This window comes from Neolamprologus brichardi, chromosome 8 (genome assembly GCF_056152115.1).
Source record: "Neolamprologus brichardi isolate AB-2024 chromosome 8, ASM5615211v1, whole genome shotgun sequence".
Lineage (NCBI taxonomy): Eukaryota > Metazoa > Chordata > Actinopteri > Cichliformes > Cichlidae > Neolamprologus > Neolamprologus brichardi.
The window spans coordinates 12,822,392-12,839,847 of NC_142111.1; the positions used below are offsets into that span (position 1 = coordinate 12,822,392).

The following is a 17,456-nucleotide window of genomic DNA, read 5'->3' on the forward strand; positions in this document are numbered from 1 at the left end:
CTTTTAAAAAAGGCTAGACATTCCTACTCAGACAGGCATTTGAGTAATTATATGTAAGACTTTGTGTTGTTCATGTATCTGATATACTGTATTTAATTTTTTTCATTTGTTGCCAGGCACTTTCTGACTTTGTCCTTGAAAGGTGCTTTACAAACACATTTTTCTTAATGACGAGGTATTATGGATGAAGCAGGGACTATAGGAAGCCAATCAATTAGATTTTTTTTGTGGGCCAGTTAAAGTGTGACCTTCTGACCTGGAGGCCCAGAGGATAAAAACATGTTATGTCCTGTTGTTTGCATTTTTTCACTTTTTTCAGCATGTCTATGGTGCATGTTTCTACTGTGACTATTATAGAAAACAGATTTTAGACAAAAGCATTACTCAAAGCTGTCTCACATGTCTGGATGAGGGCTGAAGTAGGGCTGGGCTATATCATACCGTTTACGGTAATACCGGTGTAATGTTGGGCAATGATAGGAAAATGACATATCGCGATAGAATATGGGTAAAACGCGCATGCGCAGTGCCTTTGTTTACATACGCACATGGCGGGGACGCAGAATGAGAAGAGCGAAAGTGGATCGTTAAATGAAACGGATGAACCAGAATTGGTTTGTAAAAATGCTGCAACTTCAGTGGTGTGGAACTGGTTTGGCTTTCTTCCGTCAGATACACAACAAAGCACTTTTTTTGGTAGAGCATGCTAGCGGGCCATCGTTATTACTGTTTTTTGGAAAATACGGCACACTTAAAATCAATCCTTTGATTTTCCTGAAAATCGACAGTGCCCCTTATAATCCCGTGTGCCTTATGTATGAATTCTGTTTGTGTTTACTGACCTCGAAACGATTTTATGTGGTACACGGCACCACAAACACTTGTTCCTTCTATGAGTTCAAAGGTTAACTTTGAGGTCATGTTCAATCAAAAAGGACTCATTAAAACACCTCTTTTAATAATTTTTACAAACCTACATGATGAATTCTTTCGTCAGTATGGAGATGCAGTTCACTTCCTACAGCACAGTGTATTTCAGGATGGCTTCCCCCCATACAGACCACATCCATAAGGCTAATACAGTCACACTTTCAGACTCTCAATTTTAATTTCAAGACTCTGTTCTTACTGATAACATGCAGTATCGGCACCCATGAGGTGTCAGCTGGCAAATCCTTTGTCTCCAATATTCCACAGTTGGTGTCCACCTAGTGTCCAGAGACTGTCCTCAGCTGTGAGCCTGGATGTTGTCCCACACTCTGACTACATCTGGACAGTCATTGAGGCCTTCTATTAGAATTGAAGCAGCATCGAGGTGATCCTCATCCAGGGGTGCGTGTGTGCGGGGAACAAACTCCAGCCCAGCGGATAAAACCTCCATTCCTAGCTCCTTTAACGAGGCCCTCACCTTATTCAGGTCAGCCACATCACAGAGAAACTAAAGACAAAGAGGTAGATCAAGCTGTTAAATTAAATTAATTAAATTAAATTAAATTGTACCTATTATTTTAATATTGTAATTATTAGTTTTTTTTAGATTTCTAGATTTCAGAAACCTTGAGTATTTATTTTTTCATTTTGTATTGAATGCACAAACTGAACTGTATTTAACCTGAGGACAGAGCTGAAGGTTGTGTGTTCTACTGTACTGTATGGAAAACTGAAAAAACATCTGTTTGTCGGTATCTCGAAGAATTAAATCATTCCAATCAGTTATTTAAAGGCGCATATCAAAACTTAAATTATTTTCCTGGAGGTTGATGTCCGACCTGCAGCAGGGGCTTCTCCTCCTCATCCTCTGTCTCTTGGATGTCTTCGGCTCCAGCCTCGATGGCCAGCTCCAGTGCTCTCTCCGTGGTGATGTTCTGACCTGGCACGACCACCACTCCCCTCCTCTGGAAGTTATGCCGGGCTCCGTCTGACAGCATCCCCCTGAGGATGGAAGCAGAATTACAATTTTTCACTTCTAAGGTTATTATTTTTATTCCGAAGGCTTACAAATAGATACGTTTACTTCTTCAATAAAATAATAAAAACAATAAGAACATGTTAGTAGTAAACAAGCAAGCTTAAATACATCTCCCTGCTGTTTTTCATCACTTATACCAGCAATACAATCTTTAATAAAGACATACATTACAACATACTATTAAGCTTTCATTACTGCTGTTTCTTGCAACTAGAGGGACATCTACTGGCTACTTTACAACAAGTCTTTTGTATAGTGTGTGTAGAAACCTGAAATTTGCTATAACAATCTGATATTCTCTGTCCATGTTCTTTGTTTTTTTTTTTTTCTAATCTTTAAAAATTAAAACACTGCTCCTCTGGCATGTTTTGAATATTTTATCAAGGTATTCTCAGGTAATCTCTTAAGATTTGTTAACACTGATTTTGCATACAGCTGGGATTTGTTTTGTGTGGGAGAAAATTGATGCATCTGTTAACCTTAAGTACATGTCGAGCAGGTTAACACTAAAACCATCGGCGATGGTGTGAAAACACTCGTAAACCTGACACAGTTACAGAAAGATGAGACTACAGGAAGCCGGGCCTGACCCATTCTTGTTAAGCAGGCGTTTGATTTCCTGGTGGGTGCGTGAGTTGTTGTCGGTTAGGACTTCGACAAGCAGCAGACACCCGCCGGGTCCCCGAGCCTCAAACATGTGCTGAGATGCTGGTTTGGCCTTTTCCTGCAGAGACAGGACACAAGACGAGAAGATGACTGCAGCACAGTATCACAAAAAATAACACATACATTTATGTTCTTAAGTATTTGGACAATTTTTTGATATTTTTGACTTTGTACACCACCACATTAGATTTTCACTGACTCTTGTATTTACAGCAGGCTTTAAGATTTCTGTGCTGGGCAAACTGCGAATTAATAGTACAACACATTTAAAACAACTGTTACTGGAATCAAACTAAAAACCAGGGAAAACAGGTGAGTTCTGAGTAAGAACTCAAAGGTCTCTAATGATATTCTGGGGTAGGTGGTTCCACAGGACAGAGCCTAAAACTGAAAATGCCAGATGCCCTTTATTTTTTAGCCCTGTGATAGGAGCATCCAGAATCATCTGATTAGAAGACCTTAGTGCTGTAATGGAGTGTGGATGGTTAAAAGCTTAGATAAATAAGGGGGCAGGACAATTCAAACAATTAAAAACAAGCAATAGATGCTTAAAAATTAAATCTAAAGTGGATAAAACGGGGACCGTGTGCTCTCCATTGACTTGTTTTTAACTGTGTCACATTTTACTGATATATTTATAGATTTTTAATGACCCTCACCTAAGACTGCTACCCAGCTAAACAATGCATAAAAACTATTGGATGCAGGTAACCTGCAAACATGCTCTGTGCTCACACTGGGGAGGATCTGTTTGAAGTGGCACCACAGATGTTTTCTGTATCTCTGTGCCAGTAAGGTTATCAACCTACCGCACTCTTGATTGCAGCATCTATGGATGCTTTGGGCATGTTCTTGCTCCTGCACTGCTCCAGTATGTGGGCCAAATTTAGATTCAGCTCTGGGTTAGATCCACCTTCTGAGGATGATAACCAGAAGTGAAATTTTATCCAATCAGAAACCGTAAAGCAGTGAAGCTCCAATTAAACAAAACAAAAACCCTTCTCACGTACCTTTGACAGCTATTCTTATCATCATACCAAACTTCATAAACATTCTCCCCCTCGCCTCATCTTTTGGTCCCTTGACGTGCTTCACCTTTGACCACTTGTTATGTCCGGCACACAAAGCGGGGCACAGCTGCAGTGTCCGGGCAGGAGGAGTCCTCCACCCTGAGGACACCACACATGAAGACGGCGGGAGAACTGGCTCCAGAGACGGGAACCTGCTGGAAGCCGCGGACACAGGGGGGCGGAGAGCCCTCAACAGCAGCAGCACCGGAGCCGCCATGCCCTTCACACACACACAGACACACAACTACGATGAATGCTCCTGCTGCACATGTGGAGCAAAGACTACGTTTAATGAGTGAACTGAAAGTCTCCGTCTGAGGGAGAGAGCTTCAAACTGTGCTGTAACCACAGTAAATAATAAAAACTGTCTGAAGTTTTCCAACTTACGAGCTGACAAGTCAGGAGAGCGCGCAGCTGCTTCTGCCCTTGTTGTCAGACCGGTACTTCCGGGTTGAGATGACGTCGGAATCGGACCTGTCAAAATAAAGGCTGTATAAAATGTATTTTAAATCATGACATTTGTGATACAGTAAATTCGTAATAGTGTGCATTACTATACATATATTTTTAAATAACTGACCACAGAAGTTACGGAAATGTGAATAGACCATTTAATGAATTAATAACTACATTCCCACTTACCAATTTTGTCTTTAGTAGTTGAAAATGAATTGAATTGAAAATGAATTAAAAAAAAGATTTTTATTTATTAAGCGCCAAATGACAACAACAGTCGTCTCAAGGCGCTTTATGTTTTAAGGTAAAGGTCCTACAATAATACAAAGAAAACCTGAACAATCAACAATAGTCAGGAAAACAAAAAGAAAGGATTACAAAACACACACAACAAACACAGGAAATATTCATTTCCATTCAGTTTTATTTATATAATCCCAATCACAAATGTTGTCTCAAAGTACTTTATATTGTGGAGTTAAGATCCTAGAATAACATGACGCACTTTAAGCAAGAAGTTGGCAACAGGAAGAAACCTCTGGTAGAACTAGGCTCAGGGAGGAGCAGGCACCTGCAGCGACTGGTTTGGGATGAGAATAAATAAGAAATAAAAATAAGAAATAAACTGAACAAACTTCATCATTCACTAGTTCAGACAACTGGAAAATGTGGGCGAGCTTCTCATCACATAAACAACTCAAGTGCAGCACATATGATAAAGTCTGACATCACAAAGTGAACATCTGACATCATCATCCTATTTATTTATTTATCTGTTGCTTTATTGCTTTTTAAATGCATGGGACCAGGACAACATACAATAGAGTAAAACCATGGCAATCTCTGTCTCTGGTTTTTCTGATTGTGGCTGAGGACCACTGAGTACAGCAGGCTATCACCATGCATGCAAATATAAGTTCTTCAAAAATGCCTGTCAAAACAATGTTTGTCATATAATTTGTGCATTTGTCATTCATGCATATCAGAATATATATTATGTAATATATATTACTTTAACTGGTGTGGTAAGTAGTTCTATGAGTCTGGTTTGTATCACTGCTCTCTAAAGTCTCCCAGTGCGGGATACTCATGCTGTAAACCAAGTATTAAATTATGTTACTAGTAAAAACTAAGAGTCCTATTAGTGGGAATAGAAAAGGTTAAGGCAGACAAACAAGCCAAATGTGAAGCACAGAGAGATAATGACAGCAGAGGAGAGCAAAGAGTTAAGTGAATGGAAGCCACAGCATATCAAGGCCAACCCATCTCATCCCAACAGTCCTAAGAGCCGTGAAGGAGGAGGTTTCCTCCTCAGTGCTCCTCTCTTCCCCAAAGAGAGATCATCCAACCACAGACAGCCCCTCAAAACTCATTAGTAATGTCAGCTGAGCTTCATGCAGAAAACTCTGGACCTCAAGAGACTCCAAAACACAGTTTCTGTTGACTAATAAAGGAGCACAGATGGGACACAAGAGAAGAACATTAACTTTAGGACAAGTTCCTTCAGCACAACCTGAAGAGGATAAAATGATCTGAGAGTGAAAGGTGTGCTGTTCTGTTTCAGCTGGAGAGACGTCATGTTGTCTGCACAAGGAATTATTGTTTTTTACTTTTTCCACGGTGTAATAACAGCCTCAGCGCTGGTAAGTTGACTACATTCATAATATTTAAATTATTTAATTATTGAACAGTTATTCACTGATGGGGTTTGTTAGGGGAAAATATTTTACTCCTGGTTTGCTGCTATTTCTCTGCTGCTTTACTGTTAACATAAATGAGGTCAAATAAGTGCAATTTAAACCCGGATATTGAATTTTCTTGATGATTTCTACTAATGTAAGCTTTTTCAAAGCAGACTTTACTTAAAAGGGCTAATAATGATCTTAAACGGATTGTAGCAGTAGATAAATTCTTAGTCTCACTTGTGTCTTGTGTCCTAAATTTAAACTTTTCACACAGCAGCAGCATATCTTACACTTTATTATGACCCTGAGTCAGACATGACACATCCACACTGCTGCAGTTTGGGCCAAAGATAGAAAATTTCATGTATCTGTGACCCGCTTTGATGCTTTGAATTAGATTTATCTAATGCTTCAGGAAACATGCCAGACATTCAGCAGCAAGACTGAGATGGCAGTGTCTTCTTAGTTAACTGATGAGGTGATAAGGAATAAGTTTTCCAGCAGTCCTGCTGAGGAAAATAAAAAGTATCCTAACCCACCTCCATTCCTCTATTTTGAGTGAATCTCGCATCAAACCATGAGACAACTGAGACAAATTATAGAAAAGCTCATAAGAAATTTCATTGAGTAGAAAAATGCTTCTTTTCATATAAAAAGTGGATATATTAATATAGTTCTTCTCGAGGCTGAGAAAAAAAACTTTACATCACAGCAGCACAAGAACCACCCCTCTCCTTTATCAGAAGTCACCTGTGGTCTGCTTTACCTCACAAACCATAATCAGCTTTGACCCTTTTAACCTTTCGCTGACTGAAGCATGCTAACAGTGACCGTAAGTGCCCTTCTTCATCTCTGGATCCCCCCCGTGTCTATCCTGAGTGTTGATCTCGGACAGGATAACAGGATCATGGAGGTGGGAGGCTAAGGCTGAAAAACTGTTTGTGTCGGGAGAAAAACAAAAAAACTCCCCTTCTGTATTAAGAGGCCCAGATAACTTCTCTGTGAGATCCAATCCACTCAACAGTGAAGGGTTTGAACTACACAGGATGCCTGGATATGCTAAACCAGGGGTCTCAAACCTACAGCTCCCAGAGCCACACGTGGCTCTTTTATCAGTCTCCAGTGGCTCCCTGTGAATATGAATATTTAAACATATAATGTGTATTTTAAACATTTTAATTATTTATTTATCAAGTTTCTTCCCATTCCCAGTTTTAAAAATGTGTTGCTTATAAGATTAACACATTTTAAAAGCCCCCTATAGTCTGTGTTGCCACCTGGTGCCTTAGCTTCTTAATGTTGCTGTTTCTTAATTTCATTTATGTGGTTCAGAACCAAGCACTGATGAAGACACATAAGCAGCTAGTCTTGAGTTCTCCAATGCAAAAAATGAAACATAATCTTGAAAATAGAGCGATTCACAGCGTGTCAGTGCTACCGGCTCACCTGTGCACTCGATCAGGAGCAAAAAGGCAAGAAATGAAAGTGCAGTGAAATTGTGGAAAGATATTTCTAGAAGAAGCCGGATGTTGTTGCGTTTACAGGTCTGAGGGTTGATTGACTTGTGTAGCTGAACCTTTGAAATTCATTTGCACAACTACAGCTATTACCAACAATGGTATTCATAACTTTATAGTCGGTGTTTCAAAGTTGGTCCTTACATGATATGATAGACCATTTTTCCTCCACTTTACATTGTTCTGCTTAGTCATTATGTAGCAAAAGTAACATCTAATAAAGTTTTATAAATCTATTTTTCTTTTTTTCAGATCTATCATTTCCTAAAATCACTGAAATAAAATAAAAAAACAAGTTAAAGTACCAAATCCTCAGAGTGACACGTTGTTAAAGATTTTAATTATTTACCATTAGTATTACTTCTGTTTACCAATTATTATCTATTAGCAATGTTGATAACAGGATTTCTCACCTTTATTATAAAGCAGACATATGTTTTGCATCTTTATACACTCAAAAAATATTTATGCCCAAAATGGTAACTTTAAGTAATTAATCTTGTTACATAAGCACAATGTTTAAATGATTATTTATCTGAATAAATAAACCTCTGATTTTCTATATTTACTCAAAGGGTTGCTTGACAGTAAACATTAATCAAACCTCTACAGCGAATGATCGCTGCTCAGCGTCCAGCGTTACTAGAAACAAACATTTAGCCAGCTGCAGTTTATTTCACTGTAATGTTGTATTCATTTACCTACATGGTAATTTATAAATCAACTAAATCATTTTCTTTAGCATGTGAGAATCAGTACTCACCTCTTTTATTCAAGCCAAAGTCCACTGAATGACAGTAGAAATTACTTGTATGGTGTTTTTGTTTTTTGTTTTTTAATTTCTATACTAGATTTCTTTTCTTATTTCTTTTGTTTTTCAATGTTTTATTTTATTATTTTGTACTTCTTGCTGACCCCTGTGCTGCTGTAACTATGGGATTAATACAGTCTGTCCGTCTATATGACTTCCAGGCCATTTGATTCACTACAAGGCCCTTAAAGCATCAATTTAAAAAACTGAATTTTAAGGGAGAAAAAAGGACTTTTCGTAAATTTGAAGAGGTGGCAGTTTGCTTTGTTTGTTTCTCTTCCTTTGCAAATCTTCCGTCTGCTCCCCTCTGCCAAACCGTTCTCATGCTCTGCTAGTTTTGATGCTCAGTCGTGAAATGCACCCGGGAACACAAAGCTGCTTGTGCTGACCGGCTCACACCAGCATGGCCCCCGAGGATGAGATCCCTGTGTGGCCAGCGGCAGCCCAGCTGCTGTGATTAAAGGGCCTGGCGGGCCATCATCACATACCGCACTCTCACACAACTATTTCACAACACCTGGAGGCAGCACATCAGATCTTTGGGAGAGGTTGTGGTTGATGAATCACTTCAGAGGGAGTTTCATGAGGATCATCTCAAAACGATGCATAGATGGCTTATATGGCCCTTCAGTATAAATAAATGACATGATTTATGCTGATCATTATGTATTAATCTTGTTTTCTATTGTTTACCATTGAAATGACGTATATGCAATAATGTATCTATACGTAGTATTACTGACAACTTGGTGGGCGTGTCTTCATAATTCATCTGATGCTTTTTTGTTCCTTTTTTTTACAGATTGACTCTGATGATGTCATCACACGGGATGAGCAGATCTACCTTCTGATTGGTGCTCATGCCAGATGTGAAAGGAGCATCAAGGCACAAATGCCCCTCATTAAAGGTTTGGGGACTTCTTTTTAAACACTATACAGAGTGCCTCTTTATGGAACTGCTTTCCCCCCGGTTTTGAATACTTTCTATGACTTTGTGAGCCTACAGTTAGATATAAAAAGCAGTCAACACTGGAAGTATAATAAGAGCCTTTTGTTAACAGGCGGTCAGTGAGTGCACGTCCAAACACACAATTAGATCAACTATTTATTGCATCACTTGTTTATTTAGGATCAGATGCAACACCCAGTCCAATATCCTGCTTTCCAATATCTCTTTTATTACACAGCGAGGCATTTTTAATTTGGAAATGCGATGGAGAAGCTGATGTTTGATAAGCTGATTCAATGCGGTATTATTAAATATTACAAATCGTGTTACATTTTGTATTGATTTACCAATCTTGAGGAAGCATTGGAAGCAAGTATGTTTATGCATCAGCTCATTTACAATTTTACCTCCAATATTGAAGGAAATCTATATATGGAGTGCTAAAATTGCCATAAAAAGACAATAATGGTCTTATATGATGTATTATTGCAGGTAAAACCAGCCAAATGTGATTTAAAGAAGTTTAAATTAGCTAAACTTTGTCTGGTAGCAGCATTAAAATCCTATTTAGTATTTCGGTAACTTAATGATGTAACATTATGGTCATGTAAAAAAGATTAATAGGCATATGGGTATACTTTTATGTTTATATGTATTTTTTCTGTTTATGTTTATTTCAAATGCACCAGTTATACTCCCCTTAACTGTGTATCACATATATACCCTTACAGTGGTATTAAATAGGGGTGAGGTGAAAAACCGGCACAGCATAGTATTGTAATCTGTTGTGTGGCAATACTGCAGAACTGTATTGAATTGTTTCACATAAAAGGGAGCTTTCCTTCCCACTGTCGCCAAGTGCTTGCTTGTAGAAGTCATGTGATTGTTGGGGTTTTCTCTGTTTGTTTGGGGGGGCTTTACCTTACAATATAAAACACCTTGAGGTGACTAACTTTGAGGAAATAATTCACAATTTAAAAAAAAAAGGTGATGAATTGGAATATAATATATTGCAGTATATTGCAAAAAGATACAAATTGCAATACACTCATGTTGTGGGTTGTTCTGTGATTTTCACCTCTGATATTAAAGGAGAGGTTTTAGATAATGAGGGCAGCTTATGTGTACGTTATCCTTGTGAGTCAAGGGGGGGCCTGTTTCAGATAAAACATGAACTGAAGTTTAGATCACTGAGGATTATTTTAAGTTTTGAATCATGCAAAGCTACTCAAGAGCAGTCTACGAATAAAAGTACAGCGTTAGGTGGCACAATGCCTGAACTATACACAGATCTATCAGCTTGCTAACACTTTTTTCACACCATTGTTGAAGATGGCGACTGCACCCCAGAGTGGGATGGGATCATCTGCTGGCCACAGAGCACAGCAGGTCAGCTGGTCGCAGTTCAGTGCCCGGAGTACATCTATGACTTCAACCACAGAGGTAGCAGAGCTCCAGAGATCCCAGCATCTGATCATCTACACAATATAAAAAGCATCCTTCAACCTCAATAACCAGGAAGCAGTAGTTTTGAGAAAAATGCAACTGAAAAGTATAAAATCAAAGATTTCCTTATTCAAAAAATGAATCATTATGTCCTGCCCTCCCATGGACAGGGCGAGCCTACCGTCAGTGTGATGTGTCAGGCAACTGGGAGCAGGTGGCAAGCATCAACCGCACTTGGGCAAACTACAGCGAGTGCACCAGATACCTGACCTTCAATCACAGAAGCCACGAGGAGGTGTGTGCATTTGATCCAGTGCTGGGTTGAATTAATCTGTTTGTGCGTGTTTATCTAACAGCAGAAAAGAGACAGAACTTCTTTAGAAGACAGTACAACAACGGCCATATTCTTTTCTCTTTTTTTTTTCTTTTTTTTTAGCTCTTTCAGTATTGCAACTTTATTACGCCCTGGTTACAAATGATCCTTTACAAGGTTTTATGTTACAATACATCGTATCTTTTTTACATCAACTTTTTGCTAGTATTTTTAGATTTGAAATTTTCTCTATAAGAGATAGCTACACTCCCCCTATGCTAGTCTTTGTGTCAAATCTCTATGTTTATAGCTTTGATGGTTCACTAAAGATTCTTGTGGTAATGTGTAAGTGTGCATTTGCATCTTTACATGACAGAATATGTGTAAGCCGGCCATATTCTTACAAAATACTCTAGGCCTGTCTTCAAAAGACCTTTTTCCTTCCAGTGTGCTAATTGTGCTGAAGATATAAAATTACCAATGTGTTCAAATCTGTTCAGTCACTTCTGTTTCCAGATATGAAAAGATGCTTTGCTGTGTTTCAGAAGGTGTTTGAGCGACTCCATCTCATGTACACCATCGGCTACTCCATTTCTCTCGCATCCCTGCTGGTGGCAGTCTTCATTCTCTGCTACTTCAAGTAAGAAGAAAACAGCTTAAGAGCTTTGATCCATAAACCTGTAACCGAACAGCATCTCCGGACTTCAGTCTGTTGCATCCAAAGACGCCTTCCTCTCTTTCAGGCGTCTCCACTGCACACGCAATTACATCCACGTTCACCTCTTCGCCTCCTTCATCTGTCGAGCGGTCAGCATCTTTGTGAAGGACGCTGTGCTTTACTCCATATCTGATGGCAGTGAAGCTGAGCCCAACTTTACAGGACAGAAGCCCCATATGGTAAATTGTAACGTCGCATTATTTCTTATCACCAGTTATTCCATTTTGTTCGTTTTTTAAATACTTCATTGTGATCAAGACTATCGGCTGTATGGCAGTCAGCACAGTAGCGGTAGTTCATAATGGCATGGCCTGTTTGCAAAGCTAAGCAAACCATATTTGCACATAAGCACTCAAAACACCTCATTCATATAAGAACTTTTTTTCTACACTTAAGTGCTTTCTATCTAACATTCATACTCCGATGGATGCATCAGAGAGCACCGTGGGCTTAGTATCTTGCCTAAGGATGCTGGGTCTCTGACAGAGTGTTTTGAGTTTGTTTTGGTCTTGGGATTCTTTCTTTTGGAACGAAGAGATTTTCATTAGTTTTCTGCATTAGTTACTTTTGAGTTCAGTTTTCCTAGTGCCTCTGAGTTTTTAGTATTTATACTTCCAGTTTCTTGTTTTTATCATGTGAATGCCTCTTTCGTGTTCAGTCTGTCCTAGTCTCATCTCTATGTTTTCTTACTCTTACTCTTTCTTTCCGGTTATGTCACCGTGTTCGTCTAGTCTCTCTGTGTTTTGTCTTCATGGCTGTCTACAGTTTTTGTCTTGTCTATTTAATATCTTTGTATTCCTGTCCCTGTGTGTTCTCCATTTGTCTCCCCAGCCTGTCATGTCTCCTTTTGAGTTTATCCCGAGTCCCAGTGTCAAGTTCGCATACCTTAGTCTGAGTCTCAGTGTGTGTGTGTGTGTGTGTGTGTGTGCGTGTTACTTCCTGTTTTATTTTGATAGTCCTCTGTCTCATATGTGTTATGTTGAGTTATGACTTCCTTGTCTTGTTAGTTATGATTCTGTTCCCATGCGTCTCCACATCCCTTAATCACACTCCTGTGTATTTTTTGTCTGCATCTTCTTCTGTTCTTCATCACGTTCTCCTTCACTTTATGTGTGATCTCAATCAGTCACTTTTATCAGTTTCTACTCTGCCTAGTCATTGTTTATCTTTTGTTTCCTCCACCTTAATAAAGTTGACATTTTGAGTTTAAATCCATCTGATCAGTCCTGCATCTGGGTCCACTCCCTGTTCGCCACACACTCATTACATGACAGTTACAGCACATTTCTCATTTCTTCATCCACAACAGGAATCTACCGCCCACACCTGCTGTAATGGACTGAGATCTGGTGATTTGTGCCAAATTCTGACCTTACCATCACCTGCCCTACTTTTGTAGCAGCAGAAACCGAGACTAATCAGACCACACAACGTTTCAGCCTCAGTTTCATGTTCTTAGCTGACAGAAGTGCGGTGATCTTTTCTGGTGCCGTAGCCCAAGGTTCAACACGTGCCTTAAGAGATGCTCTTCTGCATACTTTAGTTCCCAGAGAACTGACCCTCAGTAGAAATTCAGAGATGGTAGTGTGGGAAATTCCCAGTAGATCAGCAGTTTCTGAAAAACTCAAACAACCCTGTCCGGGACCAACGACCATGCCACATTCAGCTGCTCAATTTGAACTTCAGCAGGTCGCCTTGACCATGTCTACATAGTGCACTGAGTTCTCTCGTGAGATTGTCTGATTAGATTTTTGCATTAACAAGCAGGTGAACAGGTATTCCTAACAAAGTGATCAGTGAATGTATTATCACAAGTTTTACTCATATTTTCTGTTTTTGTCGTTAGGCTGGCTGTAAAGCAGCTGTTACTCTCTTCCTGTACTTCCTGGCAACAAATCATTACTGGATCCTGGTGGAGGGGTTGTACCTCCATAGTCTCATCTTCATGGCCTTCCTGTCTGACAAGAACTACCTGTGGGCCCTCACCATCACTGGCTGGGGTAAGTGACACTGGGGCAGGTGACACTTTGGACTAATGCCAGTTTTTCTAATAGTCCCATGTGCTCGTCATAGGTGTTCCAGCTGTGTTTGTGTCCATTTGGGTCAGCGCACGAGCTTCACTGGCAGACACTCAGTGAGTCATGTGATCCATTTATCTTATGTTTACGTTACACTCCAACAACAAATGCTCCCTGTAATAGATTCATTGCTTTTTCCAGATGCTGGGATCTCAGTGCTGGAAACTTGAAATGGATCTATCAAGTCCCCATTCTGGCTGCGATTGTTGTAAGAAAAGGGGATTTAAATCAGAAGAGCATTAAAGACTGATATTCTGAGTATATTATTTTAAATCTGGATTTCGGTTTCTTTCCCTGCAGGTGAATTTTCTCTTGTTCATTAACATCATTCGTGTACTGGCCTCTAAACTGTGGGAAACCAACACAGGCAAACTGGACCCCCGACAGCAGTACAGGTAAGCCTCCAAGGAAAATAGTGGATGTTTTTAATCTCTGGACTTTAAGCTGCCATCTGTTTGACAAGAAACATCAGTGAAATAAACTCTTTGTTCTGCAGGAAGCTTCTCAAGTCCACATTAGTCCTCATGCCTTTGTTTGGAGTTCACTACATGGTGTTCATGGCTCTTCCCTACACTGAGGTCACTGGGCTGCTGTGGCAGGTGCAGATGCATTACGAGATGTTCTTCAACTCTTCCCAGGTCAGGACACATTTATAAAAACAAGCACTGCATGCAATTATATGCTGTAAGCTCAACTGCAATGATAATGAAAGCTGATTCTTTTGAATAAAATCTCATATCTTTGCAGGGTTTTTTTGTGGCATTTATCTACTGTTTCTGCAATGGTGAGGTAATAAAGCTACAATACAGAATCGACTCATATTTATATATTTTTTTATCTGGTAAACAAAATAAAGGAACTAAAATTAAATAAATCTTGTTCCCAGGTGCAAGCTGAGGTAAAGAAGGCTTGGTTAAGACGTAGCCTGGTGCTAGACCTCAAGCAGAAAGCGAGGATCACCAGCAGCGGCGGAGGCAGCTGTTACTACGGCGGCATGATGTCACATACCACCACACACAGCGTGTGCCTGTCTGCTGCCAATCCCAGAGCTCTGTCCTTTGCTGGAGGTGTGGTTGGCTCAGGTGGAGCCTCTGGTTCTGGGGTCAGACCCCCACTGCCACGTCAAGTTTCCACGACTCCCCCCCACCATCATACCAACCTACGTATTTACACTTCGACTGACAGCGAGGCCTCAGGCCCCCAGCAGGAGCTGGGTGTGTGGAAACCAGAAGGTGCTGAGTCAGGAGGTTTTGCCAGAGAAGCCAAAGATCTAATCAGCTCCTTATCTCCCAAAGAGCTGGAGACCATCTTGTGATTGAGGCTACTTTGAAATATCACGGCAAGCTACATGTTTTCTCATTAAGAGTACTGCTTTATGTTTTGTTATGTGTGTTTAGATGAGGATTTTGAGAAATAGGGGATGCTCTTAATTTGGTGAAAGGGTGCTGAAAGACTTGAGTTACTATAGAAAAACAAATCTGGGGACTAAGGCTGGGAGGTTTTTAATGGCTCAGAGCCACATAGAAAAGAAATGCATGCATCCAATCCAATTCTGGCTTGTAATATGGCTAATCAGAGTTTGCTTGTTATATTTATAGTGGTAAGTGTCATGGTTGTGTGATAAAAATAATGATAATGATACAATACTGGTCTCGATTTCAGGGTTGCAACATCATAGTATGACATAAGCTGTCATGGTACAGTCGAGCATCCTTTCATAGGCTACCATTAGTAACTGGACCACAATTTAAGAACTCTAAATCTAAATTCTCATGTCATAAAGACAGATGTTTTTGTATGTGGATGTGTTGTGGAGTTTTCAAGCTGATGTGAACGGAGAAATCCTAAGCTAAAGAATTCAGTGAAGTCAAAGGACAGACCTGGATGTATAAATAGGGAGAATTTTTTCTCCCTCTTCTCGTCTTTCCTGTGTTGCATTTTTCACACTGACCTCCTTGTTCAAACTGCACTTCCTACAGCCCTTCCCCGCCTAAATGTACACCTTCACATATCAGCCACACATTAATGAGGGTGTGAACGCTTTTTACAATCCAAATGTCACAATGAGATTAGATTTAAAGGCACCTAGACAGCGTGTCTGGACTTATTTTCATGTTTGTTGCTGTCCAGGTTTGCAGACCTATTTATCAGTCTGACAGGACCCTGAAGGCTGATGCGTGAACCTCTCGCCCCATGCAGGCAAAACTCCAACTCCTTCTTTCGTGTAACCTCTGCCCTGATCGCCTTCACAACACTGTCCAGAATTTCACACACTCCCCTCAAGCTTTGACTCAGAGACAGAGGCACCTGAGCCGTTTGGAGACCTGGAGCAGGAGTGACAAACCTCTAGGCCACAATCCACTGGCATTCGCAGAGAAACAGACAGAAAAACATACCTGTACATATTTTAGATGCCCATTAAAAGAGAATCGTGTTCTGTGTTTATGATGTGTGAATTTAACACTTTTATTTTAAGAAATGTTTTGGGGAGTATTTTAAATAAACTGTACAGCAGTAATGGAAGTGACTTGTGCATTTTAATTATCTGGCAGTGGCAGTGAAACACAACTGGAAGCTAAGGAATACCTGCATAAAGAAAAAAATGACTAAACACAGAGAAAAACAAGAAATATTTAATTGAATTCAAGAAATAAATAATTGAAACATGGTCTAGTTCGTTGACATAATGCCAAATCACAAATGTTGCCTCAAGATGCTTTACATTGTAGGGTTAAGACCCCCTACAATGAGATAACTCCGTTTCACCAAGCATTTGGCAACAGAGGGAAGGAAAAGCTCCCTTTTAACAGGAAGAAACTTCCAGCACAAAAATGCTGAGGGAGAGGAAGCTATCTGCCATGAGCAATTGGGGGTGAGGGGAGGGAGAGAAGACAAAAGACAAGCTGTGGTTGAAATATCTGATATGATAATAAAGCGATTATGGAGGATACTAGAATAAAGTCTCTGCTGAAAAGCTGATTTTGGGACACTGAGGTGTTATCTTACAAGGATTTGTGTGTGTTCATTGTTTACTTTAATACCATCCAAACTCTATAACCACAAAGGTCGGGGGAGTGGATAGCATGAAAAGAACATCCGACTTATTTAAGACATAAGAAATGTGCTTATTGTTTACAGTGAAACATAGTCTGCCATAGCCTTCAAGTACATTATTTCCAATATTATAAAGCTCTATTGTGTCATAAATATATATAATCCCAATCCAAGTCAGTGGCATGTCCAAGATTTTTTATTCCTCAGCCATACAATTTTATAGATTTAGACTTTTTACTTCAGTAAATGTTATAAAGCCACATAGATTTATTCTGCACAAGTTGTATAATCAAAAATATATTCAGAGTAAGAGAAAATTTTCTCATGATGTAGAACGACATTTTTAGAATCATTATATACATGCTGGGTCATTCATTTAGGCTATGCTTATGATTTTATTCATAACTAATGAATTTTAAATGAACTTTACACACATTTTGTGTTGTCAGACATGTGGAGCAGACACAGATCTGTGTCTTAGTCCAGGACCAAAACCTCCCAACCCCCACCCACCAACCAACCTGTGGTTGCTACCAGCTGTCGTTTCATTCGAGCAGAAAAGGTTTGGGGCCAACGTGTCTGCACCACTGCTGTGCTGACACTAAATCAGCTGAAAACACGAGCCCTTTCCTCTAATAGCAAGAGCAGGGAAATGACGGGAGGATGTTGATTGGAAATTACGAGAGGAGGAAGTGAGCCAGCACGGTGACCGCAGTGGTGGTGA

The 17,456-nt window shown here is 39.8% G+C and overlaps 2 protein-coding genes across 2 annotated transcripts; one reads left to right on the forward strand and one right to left on the reverse strand.

The window, feature by feature from the left end:
- Positions 1-937: 937 nt before the first annotated feature.
- taco1 (translational activator of mitochondrially encoded cytochrome c oxidase I) lies at positions 938-4,173 on the reverse strand. The gene is made up of 6 exons (XM_006805681.2): positions 4,093-4,173; positions 3,646-3,925; positions 3,445-3,551; positions 2,560-2,693; positions 1,770-1,932; positions 938-1,438 (listed from the first exon to the last, which is right to left on the reverse strand). Exons 2-6 carry the CDS (start codon positions 3,920-3,922, stop codon positions 1,229-1,231), a joined length of 891 nt encoding a protein of 296 aa, XP_006805744.1. The 5' UTR covers positions 3,923-3,925; positions 4,093-4,173; the 3' UTR covers positions 938-1,228.
- A 1,324-nt stretch (positions 4,174-5,497) lies between these two features.
- Positions 5,498-15,070, forward strand: pth3r (parathyroid hormone 3 receptor). Its single transcript, XM_006805748.3, has 13 exons — positions 5,498-5,804; positions 8,977-9,082; positions 10,456-10,566; positions 10,740-10,864; positions 11,428-11,522; positions 11,626-11,779; positions 13,447-13,600; positions 13,674-13,734; positions 13,820-13,886; positions 13,979-14,073; positions 14,175-14,316; positions 14,426-14,467; positions 14,565-15,070. The coding sequence occupies exons 1-13, from the start codon at positions 5,739-5,741 to the stop codon at positions 14,991-14,993; spliced, it is 1,647 nt and encodes a 548-aa protein (XP_006805811.2). The 5' UTR covers positions 5,498-5,738; the 3' UTR covers positions 14,994-15,070.
- The last annotated feature ends 2,386 nt before the right edge of the window (positions 15,071-17,456 follow it).

Excerpts from the sequence above, each read along its gene's own strand:
- taco1 (XM_006805681.2), bottom strand. The coding sequence starts at position 3,922 with ATGGCGGCTCCGGTGCTGCTGCTGTTGAGGGCTCTCCGCCCCCCTGTG. Across the intron at positions 3,552-3,645 it reads GATAAGAATAGCTGTCAAAG|AAGGTGGATCTAACCCAGAG; the intron begins GTACGTGAGAAG and ends TATCATCCTCAG. Across the intron at positions 1,933-2,559 it reads CGCCTGCTTAACAAGAATGG|GGGGATGCTGTCAGACGGAG; the intron begins GTCAGGCCCGGC and ends TTCCATCCTCAG.
- pth3r (XM_006805748.3), top strand. The coding sequence starts at position 5,739 with ATGTTGTCTGCACAAGGAATTATTGTTTTTTACTTTTTCCACGGTGTA. Across the intron at positions 10,865-11,427 it reads ATCACAGAAGCCACGAGGAG|AAGGTGTTTGAGCGACTCCA; the intron begins GTGTGTGCATTT and ends GCTGTGTTTCAG. Across the intron at positions 13,887-13,978 it reads CCATTCTGGCTGCGATTGTT|GTGAATTTTCTCTTGTTCAT; the intron begins GTAAGAAAAGGG and ends CTTTCCCTGCAG.